This window comes from Motacilla alba, chromosome 2 (assembly GCF_015832195.1).
Source record: "Motacilla alba alba isolate MOTALB_02 chromosome 2, Motacilla_alba_V1.0_pri, whole genome shotgun sequence".
In the NCBI taxonomy this organism is placed as follows: domain Eukaryota; kingdom Metazoa; phylum Chordata; class Aves; order Passeriformes; family Motacillidae; genus Motacilla; species Motacilla alba.
In genome coordinates, this window is record NC_052017.1 from 152,004,505 (window position 1) to 152,021,139 (window position 16,635).

General features: G+C 57.0%; 2 protein-coding genes across 24 annotated transcripts in view; one reads left to right on the forward strand and one right to left on the reverse strand.

Moving 5' to 3' along the window:
- Nucleotides 1-212: 212 nt before the first annotated feature.
- CCDC166 (coiled-coil domain containing 166) lies at nt 213-2,959 on the reverse strand. The gene is made up of 3 exons (XM_038128517.1): nt 2,706-2,959; nt 2,274-2,564; nt 213-1,659 (listed from the first exon to the last, which is right to left on the reverse strand). Exon 3 carries the CDS (start codon nt 1,637-1,639, stop codon nt 797-799), a length of 843 nt encoding a protein of 280 aa, XP_037984445.1. The 5' UTR covers nt 1,640-1,659; nt 2,274-2,564; nt 2,706-2,959; the 3' UTR covers nt 213-796.
- Nucleotides 2,960-6,296: 3,337 nt separating this feature from the next.
- The window catches only part of SCRIB (scribble planar cell polarity protein), a 114,321-nt gene continuing 103,982 nt past the window's right edge, over nt 6,297-16,635 (forward strand). For 6 of the 23 annotated variants that reach the window (XM_038126324.1, XM_038126293.1, XM_038126368.1 and 3 more), the window contains exon 1: nt 6,299-6,652. In XM_038126324.1, coding sequence (XP_037982252.1) covers nt 6,491-6,652 — 162 coding nt within the window. In that variant the 5' untranslated portion in view covers nt 6,299-6,490. Of the gene's footprint in view, nt 6,653-16,635 lie in introns of all 23 variants that reach the window. The other 17 variants (XM_038126403.1, XM_038126445.1, XM_038126429.1 and 14 more) reach the window with 8 other exon arrangements.

Consider the following 16,635-nt stretch of genomic DNA (forward strand, 5'->3'; position numbering starts at 1 on the left):
GCAGCTGGGATTTGGGTATGCAGGGATTTTGGGATGCAAGATTTTGGGATGCTGTGTCTGCAGCAGCTGGGGTTTGGGATGCAGGGATTTTGGGATGCAGGGATTTTGGGATTCTGTGCTCCAGAGTACTTCACCTGCAGCCAAATCTGGAGATGGCTGAAATCACCTCAGTTTACAGCTGTGGGTTTTTGTGTGTGTGAGTTTAGGGTTTTTAGGGTTTTTGTGTGTGTGAGTAGATCACCAGGCTTTTCCCTGGCAGTTGCGTGGGGACTGAGCAGGAAAGCCTCTGTTGGTCTGCCAGTTCACACCTGGAGCTCAGCCAGGGCCAGGAGCAGAGCTCCAGCTCCATCCTACCTGTTCCCAGTGGCATCAGAGCTCCCGGGGAGGGTCCCTGGGACCTCCCTCCTGCAGAGCCCAAGAGCTGCTGCTGCTGTGGGCACAGGTCTCTCCCACAGGAGCCATTTGCACTGAGAACCATAATTTCATGGAATTCTGGAAAATTCCAGAAAATTCCACCCTGTCTCACCCCAGTGCCATGAGCAGGGACACCTTCCACCAGACCAGGCTACTCCAAACCCCATCCCACCCTGGCCTTGAGCCCTCCCAGGGCTGGGGCAGCTACCTCCTCCCTGGGACAGAGGGAGAACATCAGTATGGATCTAGTCAATAAATGTATTTGATGGATCCTTGTGACAAGAGCTCAAAGCCCTCAGTGCTCCCACAGCCAGAAGGCTTTGGTTGCTTCCCTGTTGGTTCCTGCAGGCCAGGGTTTGGGGTGGTTTGGGGTGGTTTGGGGTCAGTGGCCTGCCCTCACGGGCAAGCAGGGCAGGCTGTCCCTGCGGCGCCGCGCTGGCGAGAGCTGGGCGCAGCGGTTCTCCCGGAGCAGCTGCTCCTGCTGGTCCTGCAGCTGGATCCTGGCGTTCCTGAGGAGCTGGCAGTGCTGGAGGAGCCCCAGCAGCTCATGGCGCAGGAGCCTGTTCTCAGCTTTCACCTGTTCCACGTGCTGGATCAGAGCCTTCAGTGCCACCTCCTGCGCTCCCCAGGTGAGCTGCTGCATCCTCCGGTGGAGCTCCTGCTCGCAGTCGGCCTTTTCCTGCAGGAACCTGCTCCTGACGGCGTGGGTCTCCTCAGCACAGCGGATCCTGGTCACCCGCAGCTCCTTCTCCAGCGCCTTCACCCTCTGCTCCGCCTGCACCTTCTGCTCCTTGTAGGGCTCCAGCTGCTCCAGCTCCGTGTCCAGGCGCGAGGCCTCGGCCTCCGTGTCCTCCAGGGCGCTCCGCACCTCCTGCTCCTTGCCAGCGTAGCGCGGCACCAGCTCCTCCTTCTGCGCCTGGATTTGGGCCAGGTCTCGGCAGTTCTGGTCGTTCAGGGTGATGACCATGCCCGGGGGGTCCTGGCTGAGCTTTGCTCCGCAGCACAGGTAGGACTGGCTCTGCTCCTGAGTGCGCTGGGCTTCCTTCTCCAGGCGTTTGCTGCCCTGCAGGAGCTGCTCCGCCCTTCCCAGGTAGGTGTCCAGGTGTTCTGTGAGGATCCTGCATTCCTCCTGCAGGTACAGCTTCCTCTCCCGGACAGGGTCCTCTGTCTCACTGCTTTCTTGGGGTGCCTCCTCATCCTTGCTCTTCTTTGTTTTGGATGCCATATCCCAATCAAACTGTGAAACTGAAACAGAGGGGAAAAAGAACCGGCTCAAAGTGAACATTTTTGCCCCAGTCCTGCCCTTGAGTTTCCAAATGGTTCCTCCAGCAGCTCAAATTTTTGACCCAAAATTATTTGGTGCCATTCCTGGATTTGCATTTCCCATCCTGATTTGCCTCAGGAGAAAAACAAAGCTGCACATTTTTAAAGATTTCTCTTTTTTTGCCATATAGTGTTGGGATATTCCTGCAGTTTGGACAAAAAAGTACAATTCTGCCCCATTCCTCCCTCACTGATTCCAGTGTTTGAAGAGGCAGCTGCATCCCAAACCAGCATCTCCTGTCCAAAACCAGTATCTCACACCCCAATTTCAGTAGATTCTCTTTTGAAAAAATATTTTTCAGCATTAATTTAATGAGATTCAGGTTTTTAAACACTTTTAAAGCAATAATTTCAGGATTGGCCAGAAGATGAGTGAAAAACAGAATGAATCCACTAAAATCCCAGCCCAGGCTGCAGCGATGTGGGGAATTTCAGGGGGCTGGTGCAGGGGATGTGTGAGGCTCAGAGAATTCCCACGTCCCCATGGGAAAAGGACGAAGTTGGGATTATAAAATGAGGTATTTTAGGGCACTGACCTTCCCTGCTCCCAGGTTTTCCCAGGCCCCACGGCTCCCGGCGTGCTGCTGGCTGGCTCCGTGTGTTTGAGCTGTGTCCATGGAGATGAGCTGAGGTCACAGGGGAGGGCGGCGGGGGGGCCCTGCAGGGGGATCCCCCCAGCCAGGTTCCACATGGGGGCTGGGAGATGGAGCAGGAGGGAGGGGGAGAGGGGCAGTGACTTCCTCCTCGCCTGCCTGAGTGTCCCTGGGCTCCTTCCTCTTCCTCACAGCTTCCTCCTCCATCCAGCCAGGATTTGGGAATGAGAAATCCTGGTCTGGGGAAAAATACAATGTATGAGCACATTGGGTTAGGGGGTGCCTCCTGCCCAAGCCCATTTCTAGAAGTCACTGGGCACCTGCTGCCCATAAAAACCTCCAAAACACCGAGATTCAGTCCCCCAAAATACACACATGACCAAGATGCAGCAAAAACACCCAGCCCTGGCTTTCCCCTCTCTGGTCGCTCCACTTTGGGCTCCTGGACGCCCCCCCAGTCTGGGTGGCTGCGGGTCAAGTTTGTGTTGGTGTTCCCTCTCTCTGGGCTGCTGGGGCTCCTGGCAATCCCGCAGGTTCCCCTTCTCTGTGCTCCCCACTTTGGCACTCCTGGCGTCCCAGGGGTCAGCACTGTCCAGGGTCCCTGTTTCAGGGTCCTGGGGTAGCAGGGATCCCCCTGTCCATGCTCCCAAACTGTCCGGGCTCCTGGAGCAGCCCCAGCTCTCTCACTGCCCGTTTCTGCTCCGCCAGTGCCAGTTTCCCTGCCATTCCTGCCGGTCCCAGCCGCCCCCACTCGGCTCGGGGCTGACTGGATTCCCTGGCAAACTCTGAATCCCCTGGCAAACTGCCAGCAGCACCCCAGAGCCCTTCCCAGATTCCCAGCCACTGTCCCAAGCCTGGAGCCTCCCAGGGGTCCTCGTGAGGCCAGGGCAGGAGGCAGCTCTCGGCCAGGCTGACCCCCACACCACTGACCTGGGCCAGGGATCCCAGGGATCCCAGGGATCCCACAGGTCCCAGGGGCCCTATGGATCCCACAGATTCCACGGATCCCATGGATCCCCACAGGTCCGAGGGATCCCACAGATCCCAGGGATGCCAGGGATCCCACAGACCCCACAGATCCCACCGATCCCATGGATCCCATGGATCCCATAGCTCAAACAGATCCCATAGACCCCATAGATCCCACAGATCCCACGAATCCCAGGGATCCCGTGGATCCCACAGATCCCACTGGTCCCACAGATCTCACAGATCCCACGGACCCCATGGATCCCATATGGATCACACAGATCCCAGGGATGCCACAGATCCCACGGATCCCATGGATCCCAGGGATCCCATCCCACCCGTCCAGCCTGGCCAGATCCCCCTGCAGGGATCCAGGGTGAGTTTGGTCCAGGCAGGAGGCAGGGGCTGTGCAGCTCCTGAAGGTCACTCAGCTGGGTCTCCCAGCCTGCAGCTTCTCCTGGGATGCCAGCTCCAGGGCAGCGAGCTGGGCTGAGTTTAGCAGGCTTTGTGGAATTCACGTACCTGGAACAGCTAAGGATTATTTTATTATTTATTATTTTATTTCTTTGAAAACCTGGGGAACTGGATGTGTGGAAAGGTGGGCATTGAAATAAAAAGAAGCTCTTTGCAGTTTCATAGAGATGGTGGCAAAAAATCAGCAGGAATGAAGAGGAGTCTTGTAACATGAGGTGGAAAACTGGGAAATAAAAGCTAAGAGAGGTAGGGAAAAAAAAAAAGGATGGAAGAGGCAGGCAGAATGTGGCAAAAAGCTGAAATGGACTTCTCATTCCACATCACCATGGGATCCTGGGATAGTGCTGGGGTGGAGGGACTTTAAAGCTCACCTCATTCTACTCCATGCCATGGCAGGGACACCTCACACTGTCCCAGGCTGCTCCCAGCCCCGTCCAGCCTGGCCTTGGGCACTGCCAGGGATCCGGGGCAGCCCCAGCTGCCAGGCCTGCCCACCCTCCCAGGGAACAATTCCTTCCCCAATCCCACCCATCCCTGCCCCTTGGCAGGGGGAAACCATCCCCCTGTGCTGTCACTGCAGGCCTGGCCCCAAAGTCGCCAGAGCAGGATCAGGGGGAGAGATATGCAAAGGAAATTCATGGATTGAGGAAGAACCATTTTCATAATTTGAAGGAAAAGTACAGGAAGGGAGAAAAAAAAAAAAAAAACAACAAAAAGAGAAGAAAATCTCCAGTGTGCTCCTCCCTCCCCAGCCCGTGAAGGTGAGTGCTGACACCCCAACATGGCTCGGGAGGGTGTCCAGGGCTTGGCCAGTGTCCACGGGGCTTGTCCACTGTCCACAGGGTGTGTCCAGTGTCCACGGGACTTGTCCAGTGTCCCCCCTGCGGGGCTATCCATGTCCCCAGCCAGTTCTGGTGACACCGGTGGCTTCATCCCTGTCCTCACCAGTTCCTCACCAGTGCCTGTCCAGCTCCTCACCAGTTCCTCACCAGTGCCTCTCCAGCTCCTCACCAGTTCCTCACCAGTGCCTCTCCAGCTCCTCACCAGTTCCCCACCAGCTCCTCACCAGTGCTTCTCCAGCTCCTCACCAGTTCTTCACCAGTTCCCCACCAGTTCCTTGCCAGTGCCTCGCCAATGCTTCGCCAGCTCCTCAGCAGTGCCCCATCAGTTCCTCACCAGTTCCTCACCAGTTCTTCACCAGTTCCCCCAGACCTTCACCAGTTCCTCACCAGTTCCTCACCAGTTCTTCACAGTTCCCCACCAGTTCCTCACCAGCAACCAGGAGGCTGTGAAAGCAGTGGGCATGGAACAGGGAGGACTGCAGGCCCTGCAGCAGCTCAGAGGCAAGGATTTTGTGAAAAGCGCCAGTCACTTGTTTTCAAAATTTTGAAAGTTTAATCGTAATGAAATGGCTATAAAAATAGCAATATAATTAGAGTAATAAAAATTTGGGTAACTGGGATCAGGACAATAAGAGGCAATAAGAACAAAGAGTTACTGACAGTCCGGGTGCCTTTTCTGGGCAAAATAAGCTCGAAAAAGGACACAGTGAACAGAGGATTAACCCTTAAAAGCAGCAGCCTGTTGCATATTCATACACCTCACACATGATGCATGAATTCCATTCCAACAAAGGATTCTCTCTGGGCAGTGTCAGCTTCTTCCTCTGAATCCTGATGGCGTCTTCAGGGCTGAGCGAGGCGGGAAGAAGTTCCTTTCTTCTGATAATGGAGCAATAAATTCTCTTTCTCTGACAGATTTCGGGCGTCCTGTGGCTGCTGTTTGGTGCAAGTCCTTTCTTTAAAAAAAAGTATCTTACATAGCACAGTGTCTATTTTAACATTATGTTATAACTTAAAACTGTATTTAACACCCTACTTAAGAAAATTTACACAGCATAACTTTCTAACATAACACATAAAACATTAATACAGCAGCCAGAGGCGGTGCGGCCACAGCTGCCGTGGTCGGAGCCGCCGTCGCCCGCCGCGGGTCCCGCCCAGCGCCGCCGGTGCCGCGGGGCGGAGCCGACTCCATTTCCCGGGACTCCATTTCCCAGCATTCCGCTCCCAGGACTTCCTTTCCCGTCTCCCAGGACTCCTATTCCCGTTTCCCAGAATTCCCTTTCCCAGGACTCCCTTTCCCGTCTCCCAGGACTCTATTTCCCAGCATTCCCTTTCCCGGGACCTCGTTTCCCGTTCCCCAGGACTCCATTTCCCAGGACTCCCATTTCCCAGCATTCCGTTTCCCAGGACTCCATTTCCCGTTCCCCAGGACTCCATTTCCCAGCATTCCCTTTCCCGAGACTCCATTTCCCGTTCCCCAGGACTCCATTTCCCAGGACTCCATTTCCCAGCATTCCCTTTCCCGGGACTCCCTTTCCCGTTCCCCAGGACTCCATTTCCCAGGACTCCATTTCCCAGCATTCCGTTTCCCGGGACCCCGTTTCCCGGGACTCCGTTTCCCAGGCGCACCCGCGGAGGGCGGCGCGGCCCGGGAGCGGCCGGGAGCGGCTGCAGGCCAGGCCGGCGGAGCGGAGCGGAGCGCAGCGGGGCGGGGGCGCTGCCGCAGCCGCAGCGGGAGCAGCCCGGCCCGGCGCGGCCCGGCGCGGCCCCCGCACATCCGGGCGCTGCCGCAGGCCCGGCGCGTCCCGTGGCGGCGCGGCCCGGGCGGTCCCGGCCGGCCCGGCCCGTGCTGTGGCGGCGCGGCCCGGCGCGATGCTGCGCTGCATGCCGCCGCTCTGGCGCTGCAACCGGCACGTGGAGGCGCTGGACCGGCGGCACTGCTCGCTGCAGGCCGTGCCCGAGGAGATCTACCGCTACAGCCGCTCGCTCGAGGAGCTGCTGCTGGACGCCAACCAGCTCCGCGAGCTGCCCAAGGTGAGCCCCGCCGCTCCCGAGCGCCGCCCGGGGCCGCTCCGGCCTGCGCCGCCCCGCCGGGCCCGGCCCAGCCCTCCCCGTGCTCCGCGGCCGGCACCGAGCGCTTGGGCCGGGGGCTCCGTGCGGCCCCCGCGGCCGGGGAAGAGCCCCTCCGCTGGGAGCGGCCCCGGGCTGCCGGCCGGCGGGATGAAGGGGTCCCCTGCCCGCCGGGGAGATCCTGCAGCCGGGTCAGCGGAATGAGGGGGTCCCCTGCCCGCCGGGGAGATCCTGCAGCCGGGTCAGCGGGATGAAGGGGTCCCCTGCCCGCCGGGGAGATCCTGCACCCGGGTCAGCGGGATGAAGGGGTCCCCTGCCCGCCGGGGAGATCCTGCACCCGGGTCAGCGGGATGAAGGGGTCCCCTGCTCTCCTGGGAGATCCTGTACCCGGCTCAGCGGGATAAAGGGGTCCCCTGCTCTCCTGGGAGATCCTGTACCCGGGTCAGCGGGATGAAGGGGTCCCCTGCTCTCCTGGGAGATCCTGTACCCGGGTCAGCGGGATGAAGGGGTCCCCTGCTCTCCTGGGAGATCTTGTACCCGGCTTATTGGGATTAAGGGGTCCCTTGCCTGCTGGGGTGATCCTGTACCCGGCTCATCAGCCCTGTGACAGTCACAGCCGCTGCCAAGCCAAGCACGGCGTGAATTAAAATACTCTGGTCTAGGCAGTAAGCTGCTAAAAGTGTCACCTAAATTTATGAAAAGTGATAGAACTGCTTTATAGTTATGATCATAGGGGTACAGATATGCTCCAAGAGCTGGAGCACCTCTGCCATGAGGACAGGCTGGGGGTGTTTGGCCTCACAAAGAGGATCCCTGGGGAGACCTTGGAGCCCCTTGCAGTGCCTAAAGGAGCTCCAGGAGAGCTGGAGGGGAACTCGGGACAAGGGGGAATGGTTTCCCACTGCCAGAAGGCAGGGTTCAAGGCATTACTGGGCAAAGATTATTTCCTGAAGGGTGGTGAGGCCCTGGCACAGGCTACCCAGGCTGCCCCGTTCCTGGAAGTGTCCAAGGCCAGGTTGGACAGGGCTTGGAGCAGCCTGGAACAGTGGAAGGTGGCCCTGCCCATGGCCAGGGACACCTGTCCATATGCACTTCCCCTTGTGGAAGAGGGGTGGAACTGGGTGATCTTTAAGATCCCTTCCATCCCAGCCCATTCCGTGATCTGGGGCTGCAGCCTGCACTTGCAGCTTCTGTTCTGTTCAGCACAGAGCTCTGCCCACAGGAGCGCCAGGATAAGCCCCCGTGTGCTGCTCCGTGCCGCCGTGATCCCTGCAGGGGCACAGGAGTGGAGATCTGCTGCTGCCAGCTGGGGCCAGCATCAGGTGCCTGCCCAGGGTTTGCTTTGCAGGGCAGGGCACTGGGACAGGGGAGCTCTCGTGGCTCGTCCTGGAGTACCATCCAGCAGGAAGCCAAGCCACGGTGTTCCCATTCTGCCTGGAGTCCTGCAGCTGGGAATTTGAGCCTGCCTCTGGGGAAGGAAAAGGCCTGGAGACAGTAACCGGGCCGTGGGATACTCCAGAGGAAGTTTTATTGTGTATCCCCTTTGGAAACTGTGATTTTTGAAAGTTATTGAAGTTCTGCCTGTGCCAGACAGAGAAGGTGTTGGGCTGCCCTGTGTTTGGAGAGATGCTCCTCAGGGAATACTGACTGAGTTGTGTGTTTATTAAAAAAAAATGAGAAGTGGGTCATTAGCTTTCAAGGTTTTTATTGAGTACTGACACGTTATGGATTTTGCCATCAAATCTAGATAAAATAAACCCTTACAAAGCAGAAACTCAGTTTAGATTCAGGCCAGAGTGGTTTGGTTCAGTTTTGTTCGAGCATACAAACACACAGTTGGTGCATCCACACCTGAGAAGGTTCTCCTGTGTGGAAGCAGCAGTTCCTGCTCAGGTGTTTTTGGGTTCTGTTTTGTCTTTCCTGCTCATCTCTTCCTGGTGAGCTGGGCTGCCTGTGGGATTCAGTGTGAGCTTGTTCAGGTGTGGAGACACCAGTGAGAGACTCCCAGCCCTTCTCTCAGGTAGCTCAGCATCTTGTTGTGCTTTAGGCAGGGAGATCTCCCGAACCGCTGGAAAATGTGTGTTGTGGGCAGGCTGGGACTGGGTGTAAGTCTGTCTGCAGAGGAGGTGATTGTGACACACCCATGGAGGAGAACCTGCTGTGAAGGTTCTGCTGATGGAGAACCTGTGCTCTCAGCTCTGTGTACCCTGCTGAACAGCCACAGCCTGGCCTCGTGCTGCACTGGACCCCTGGAACGGCGACACACTGGGGTTTGTGAGCTTGCAAGAGCATCTTTTGGATTATAAATGCAGATTTTATACTCTAATGGTGTGGGTGCAATCGTGCCTGTGATGGCAGGCGCTGTGTGCGAGCCCTCAGTGCCCTCCTGAGCTTCCCAAAGAGCTTCTGTGCCACAGAGCTGTGGCGTCTGTTCAGCCTGGAGCATCTGAGCTCCTGTCCTGGGCTCACAGGCGCCTCTCTGGCCTGTCAGCTCCCCTTCTGGACCCTCCTGGCAAAGAATTGTGAGAGGAACAAATGGAACAGAGCAGTGGGACCCTGGTCCCCTGGTCTCAGGAGATGGAGTGAGTCAGGAGAAGGACAGAGGATGGGGAGCAGCAAGGGCTGTGACCAGACCCGGTGTATAACAGCTTTGCACAAGGGAGGTGAAGGCTTCCAGGGTGTCTCCATCTGTCTGGGAAAGGTGGTGAAATGTGGAGCCACTCCCCATCCCATGGCAGGGCCTGGAGGGTGAATGGTGGCCCAGAGTGGACAGGGAGCAGCTGATGCTGCTGCTGCTTGCAGGAGAGCTCTCAGTGGAACCAAAGAGGGCTCAGTTCAGAGCTAATGACATCATTTTTCATGCAAAGTGTAGTTTAACTGAGCTGCAGAACCACTTGGCACATAGCATAACAGTGCTGTGGGTTAACAAGAGCTCAGGAGAGAGCTGGAGCAGTTCAGGAAGGAGAAAACAGCCGAACATGAGGGTCTGCAGCGACCCCACTGTGTGTTTGCACTCCCTCCTGGGAGAGGCTTGGAGGGAGTGTGGCTTTGCTGTACTCACTGTCTTCCTCCCAAGCCCTGTCTGGAGCTGCCCAGGGCTTTCTGTGGCCATCCAGGTGTCAGCCCGTCCCCAGCCAGGCCTAAGTGCCCTCCCAAGGCAGGTGAGCATCACCTGAAGGGAGACAAGCAGAGCAGCCCTGAATGCTCCTGAGAGCAGCCAGGGAGCTGGGGATGCCAGAGGTTGGAGACACGCTGGGCAGAGAGAACAGAGTCCCCACTGTCCCTGCCCTTCCCAGCCCCTCCAGGTTCCCTGTGGCTGCTCCAGAGGCACGTGAGGGAGATCTGCAGGTGGTGGAACAAGGAAGCAGGCTTGACCCAGCTTAGGTGTGACCCAGTGTGTGTCCTGAAGGTTCCCTGCGCTGTGCCGAGGTGCCTTTGGTCCCAGGCACACAGGTCACTGCAGGAAGGGCGTTTTTTGAGGATATTCCTGTTGGCAGGGACAGACACCTAAGGCAGGAGGAGGAATCTGTGTGGTATGAGGTTAATATGGTGATGGAAATTGAAAATAAGCTGTCCTTCCACCAGGAGGAGGGAAGGTGGGAGCACTGGGTGTAGGCAGACGCTGTCCCTGAAGGATGGTGGTGGGAAAGCTCTTTGGCTGGGTCAGGGGGATGCTCTCCAGGTGAGGAGCCCTTGATGGAAACAAGGCTTTTTTGGGAAAGAGACCCTGGGAGGAGGGTTTGTGCTTACCCTGAGGTGGGGAAAGGGCAGCGTGCTTGTTTCACAGGAGGGGCTGCACATGCCCATTCCCTGGGAGAAGGAATGAAGGACACAGGGATGTGCCTGTGAAGATCTGTCACAAAAGTGGGAATGAGAGAGCACGCACAGCCCTGGGCAGCAAGGTTGTGTTTGAGGGCACAGGCAGGGCTTTTAGGGAAAGACTTCCCTGTGGAGGTGATTTTTGAGGTGAAAGGATTGGAGAGGTGGCTTGGGAAGGTCAAGCAGCTCTCTTGAAAATCCCTGAGTTTATTTGGTTTATCTGAGTTTATATGGTTCCTCTTCTGAGGGATTCTTAGCCAGCACCAGCTGGGTGTTTCAGACAGGCTTTTCTGTGTCCTTATTTCACCTGTTTCAGAAACATGGGATCGTTTCTGTGGCACCGTTTTCCTCTGCAGGATTTCCAGTGCCCTTTGTGCTGCTGCTGTGCTCCAGATCCCATGGGATGCTCTGCCCATCTCTGGGATTTCTGAGCGACACTGCTGTGCCTTCCTCGCTTCTCCCTTCCCAGCTGCAGGACTCGGCCTCTTTTTCTCTCCATCCTGCAGTGCCAGCTCCTCTTCTGGCTGTTCTTGCTTCTTTGCCACCTGTCCCTTGTGGGAACTTGCCTGTTTTGAGCCTAAACTTCCCCTCAGGGTGGCTGTGCTTGGGCAGTTTGAAGGGATGGATTAAATCCGTGTGGGAGCATCTGCTGCCCCGTTGCAGGGTTTTGCTGCCAGGGCGATACCACACTATTTAATGGAAAATGATAAATTCCCCTGTGCTTTCCACGAGGGTGTCTGAATTCCAGAGGTGGAAAAGACCAGCTCTGTGCTGACTTCTGCTGTGCCCATCTTGCAGAGAGTGGTGCCTGCGGGTTCTCTGCAGGAGCGGAGTGGAGAGCAGTTTTGGTGGTGAGGGTTTTGGAAGTACAGCTGTGTAACACCTCAGTCATGCAGGCCACTCCTGAGCACTTGAGAAGCACAGGTCTCACTCACCAGGAAGGAATGAACGCATTCCATGGAATTTGGAGCACTCGGAGGCAGCAGACGGAGCCGGTCACAGCCCAGAAGGATCCAGAGACTCTTGTGTGCTTTTGGAGGAGTGCTCCAGTTTGGAGTATGGGCAGGCAAGAGGGAGGCTGGAGGAAGCCTAGGTGGAGCAGAGCTGGTGTAGGAGGACAAGAGGGTGGAGCTGAGTAGGAGCTGAAATCCTGAACAAGTCTGAGCAGAGGGAGGAGACCTCGGAGCTCTGGTGTGTCAGCCTGAGTGTGCCCAGGGACAGGCTGCTGGACACCTTCCGGGGCCGTGCTGGGCTGGAAGTGTCTGGGGCTGTGGGCTCTGCAGAGGGGAGTCCCCAGGGCTGGCTGTGGTCCCAGGGCTTTTGGCAGCGGTGGTGCTGAAGAGAAAAGCATCAGGCTTTTCTCATGTAGGGGCTGCAGTTCCTCACTGCAGCTCCCATGATAAACTGAGCCCAGTGCAGAAAACACTCTTCTCACTGCCCAGTGAGCTGATACCCCCTTGCACTGGAAACTGTGGGAGGCACTGGGGAGAGGAGCCCATTTGTGTCCAGGACAGGCCCTGCCCTGTTGGGGCTTGTTGCCGTTTGCATCGTGGCAAGGCCCTTTGAAACTGGCCGGGTTTCAGCAGTTCCTCCTGTTTGGCTGCCGTGGCCTGGGGTGAGAGCGTCCCCGTGCCATGTCCAGAGCCGGGATCCCACTGGGAGCTGGGATCCCACCGGGGCCAGGATCCGACTGCACCCAGGAGCCGGGATCTACTGGGAGCCAGGATCCCACTGGGAATCAGGATCCCATTGGGAGCCAGAATCCCACCAGGAACCAGGATCCCGCTGCAGCCGGGAGCCAGGATCCCACTGGCAGCCAGGATCCCACTGGCAGCCAGGTTCCCCTCGGGAATCAGGATCCCACTGCACCCAGGAGAAGCTCAAGGCCATGCTTGCCACTCTCCCAAAGCAAAAAGGGGCCTCGCAAAGCTAATTAAGAGCAGCTTTTAATTTCCTGGCATGTGAAGGCTGTAAGGAGGATCTTGGGGTTTATTTACTTCCATGGAAGAGTAAAGCTTCTCTTTCTAATCCCTCTGTATTAATAGCCCTTCCCTGAGAAAGTCAGGGAGCCAGGAATGCTCCGTGGAGCCAGCCTTGGAGCCTGCCAAGGCTTGATGTGGGGTGGGCACCTCCTCTTGCTTTGGATGTGGCTCTTTCCATCCCAGGCTGTGTCAGAGCTGCAGCTGCATTTGTTTAACAAAACCAGCCAACAAACTGGTTTCACTTGGCTGTGGGACTCGTGTTCAGCCAGCACAGCTCTCGGTGCTTTGCAGGAGCTCAGGAGCCCTGTGGGTTACTGGGACAGCTGGATGTGTGTCTGTCTCTCCAAAAGCCATGTATTCTGCATTGCTACTGCCCAGGAGCTAGAGTAAGTGCAGGCCATCTCCCCTGCACCCTCCCCTGGTGACAGCAGAGGCGTGGGATCTGTGCTGGGCTGGCAGCAGCCACACACAGGCTCAGTCATGGATAAAATAGCTGATAAAACTCTTGGACGTGCAGTTCTTGGATATACTAACAGGAAGGAGGCACGCAGGTGGATTTTATGCTTGAGGTGTGTGAAAGGGAAGTGACTGTTAACATTCAGTTCTCTGAGGTGTGTTCAGCTCTGTGGGACAGGTGTGGGTGTGCTGCCAGCCTGTCTCCCCACCAGCTCGGGCCTTGGAGGGGGTTCAGGTGCATGGAATAGGAGGTGCAGAGGCAGCTGGGCAGTGGAGAGGTTTAGTGGAGTAAAAAGTGGATGGAAATTCAGGTGGCCGTGGTTGGAATGGCTCTGCCTCTCACCAGCCCTTCCTTGGCACTGGTTTGATACCTGCAGCAGGGAGGTCAGAGGTGGAAGCACCTGCTCAGTCCATCCCAGGTTGTTACAAACCTCTCTGTAGGTCTCTGCTGGGTGATGTACCACCTGCCCCGTGTGTGTTGCTGCCAGCTGGGTTTGGTGTGCCCCTCTGGATTCCTGCTGCTCTTGGGGGTGGTTGCTGCCTGGGTCAGGTCCCCAGCCCCAGCTTCCGTTCCCAGGGCTCTCTCTAAAGCCTGGATGTGCCATTGCAGAGGCCCTGCCTGCTCCTCCCAGGTGTCTCGGGTTCTCTTTGGCTGCTGCTGAGTATCTGCCAGGGAGAATTAGTTCATTGATGGCTGGAGGTAGGGGCAGGGCTGGGTTAACCTCTTCAGCTCTGCTCTGACCTGTTCTGTGTGTTTCCTGCATTTTGGGGCCCTGTTCTGGCATCTCCCTGGCAGGAGCTTGGCTGAGGCAGAGGTGGGAGCGTGGTGGGTGGAAGGGGTGCTGTGTGCTGGGCAGGGGGATGTGGCATCACAGCACCTCTGTGGGCTCTGGCTCCTCATTCTGTTCCTGGTTCAGGGCATTTACTGGTGTCTGAGCAGGGGGATGTGGCATTACAGCACCTCTGTGGGCTCTGGCTCCTCGTTCTGTTCCTGGTTCAGGACATTTACTGGTGTCTGAGCAGGGGGATGTGGCATCACAGCACCTCTGTGGGCTCTGGCTCCTCGTTCTGTTCCTGGTTCAGGACATTTACTGGTGTCTGAGCAGGGGGATGTGGCATCACAGCACCTCTGTGGGCTCTGGCTCCTCGTTCTGTTCCTGGTTCAGGACATTTACTGGTGTCTGAGCAGGGGGATGTGGCATCACAGCACCTCTGTGGGCTCTGGCTCCTCGTTCTGTTCCTGGTTCAGGACATTTACTGGTGTCTGAGCAGGGGGATGTGGCATCACAGCACCTCTGTGGGCTCTGGCTCCTCGTTCTGTTCCTGGTTCAGGACATTTACTGGTGTATGTCTGAGCTGTTCCCCTGGGAGCTGCTCCAGCACTTTCTTCCTTGTCCTCTTCCTGCTCAGGGGAGGTGTTTCAGGACACTTAACTCCTTCTCAAGACTTCTCCAGTCCCCCAGATGTGCTTTCCTGCACCCCCAGGATACAGGCTACCCTTGTGTCCCCCACTTTGCACCAGTTGCTGGGCTTGGTCTCATTGCCTTGTTTTGGATGCCTGGTTTCAGGGTTAGACCTGGTTTGTTGGGGTTTTTTGGTGGTTTAAGGTGCCTCGCTGTGCTGGAAATGTATCTATTGGATAAACCTACTTTTGATTTCTGCCTCTGGAAAACACAATCTGATTGGAAACAATTGCAACAGGTTCTTGTATAATACAACTTCTGGCATTTTTCCCTTTGCTAATAGCATTACAGATCAGTCAATTGCTTTTTGTAATTGCAAGTTGACCCTTCTTTGCTGAGAGGGTGGTGTAGAAGTGGATGGTGTCCCTTGGCTGAATGGGAGGAGGTGATTCCTGAGGTGCCGGGGTGCCAGGGAAGGCAGATCAGGCAAATCAGAAAGGGGCAGAGGTGCTTGGGTAGTACCTGGGGTGTGCTGGGTTTGGCTGCTTCACCCACACCCAGGATGTTCTCCTTGAGATGATCTCCACGGCTCTCTCCAGAGTAATGATTTGCAGTAGTCACAGAATCATTGAGGCTGGAAAACACCTTCAAGATCGAGTCCTGCCTTTGACTGAACACCATTTTGTCAACTAAACCACAGCACTCAGTGCCGTGATTATTTCATATATTCCAGTATTTCAATGGAAAGTGCCCCTGAATGCCCTGTGCCTGCCACAGGCAGTTCTGGTTCTTCCTTTCTTGCCCCATCCCACTGCACAGACCAAGGTGGAGGCTGTGAGTGCTGGGGTGGTGCTGGGGGCCCCTCTTCACACAGCCAGAGTCTGCTGCTGCCTTGTGTGGAGGATCAGATCAGCGTGGGAGCATCCATCACTTCCCAGCCGCGGCAGCAGTGGGATGCTGATTGTGGTGTCTGGGTTGAATTCTGGCTCAGGACTGCCTTTCTGGGGCCGATTTGTTGTTTCACCTGGAGCAGGGGCTGCTCCCTGCTCCTGGCTGTGTGCTGTGTGCCCAGCAGCTGCTGCCCTGGCCCCTCTGAAGGGGACAGCATTCCTCAGGCCTGCTGCAGTGCCTGAGCAGCAGCAGCTGCCGAGGCTTGGCTCCCAGACAGCTCGCTTTGTCTTTGCTGGAATGCATTCCCAGCCCTTGAGTACTTCTGGATATTCGCAGTGCATTCCTCAGGGCCCGATACGGGGTTAAATAGTCGGAAATCCGCCGGGCTGCAGGGGAGGGCTGTGTGGGGCTGTGTCAGGCTGGCAGGGAGCAGCCTGCTGGGGCTGCCCTGCTCCTCCTGCTGCCTCCGGTGTGGGCAGGAGCATGTGGGGCCACTCCTGTGGGTGCCCCCTGCCCCGCCTCGCCAGCCCCTCCGTGCCTCTCCTGCTGTGGGCACACAAGGAGTGTCCTCTCCATCCTCTCCTCCATGCCATGCTGTGGCTCTGACTGCAGAGCTGAGCGTGGCTGCCATGCCAGAGTGTCTCTTTGGGACTGAACTGCCTGAATTGCCACCTTTCAGGTGTTGGTGACCACGTGCCTGCAGCCAGAGTTCACTAGCCTGGAGCTAGTTCAGGATCTGGCTGTAAAGACTGTAAAGAGGGGAGAAGGAAGCCCTGCCGGGGTGGGAGGCAGCTGGGAAGATGTGGTGGGGGGTAGCTGGTCTGTGTCCACTGCCTGAGGTGGCTCAGACCAAGTCCCCGGGTAAAGGGCACCTGCACGGTGGCTGTGGTGTCCTCCCTGTGCCACCAGGGTGCCCCTGGGGCTGGGTAGTGGCTGCTCTTCCGCACTGATGTTCCCACCCTTCAGCAGTGTGACAGCTTGTTTGACCTCAGCTCATGTTAACTCAGTTATCCTCATCAGATTTCCGTGATTCTTCTTGAACTGAGCTATTCTGGGAACGGCCATTGCCTTCCTGGTTTCTGTCTGTAGGGAGAGGTGTCTCCTGGGTTTGCTGCGCTGGTGTTACCTGGAGGCACTGGGCTCTGCTGGATGTGAGTCCTGCTCTGCTGGGGGAGCTGTGCAGCCTCTGGAGCTGGGCCTGTGCTGCCCAGCCATGGCACACAGGTCTGGCTGATTCTGTGGCCTCACCTGTGCCATGCTGCCTTTGAGCAGTGCCAGGTTTAACCTCACAGCTGATCAGCTCCTGGCTGTTCTGCTTTGCAGTTGCTGCTTCCAGCTCCTGACTCTGTCCCAGGCTGGATTCCCCCAGAGACAAGCCACTGGCACAGGTGTGAGA

What these genes read in the sequence shown, in the direction of transcription:
- CCDC166 (XM_038128517.1), bottom strand. Translation starts at nt 1,639, where the DNA reads ATGGCATCCAAAACAAAGAAGAGCAAGGATGAGGAGGCACCCCAAGAA.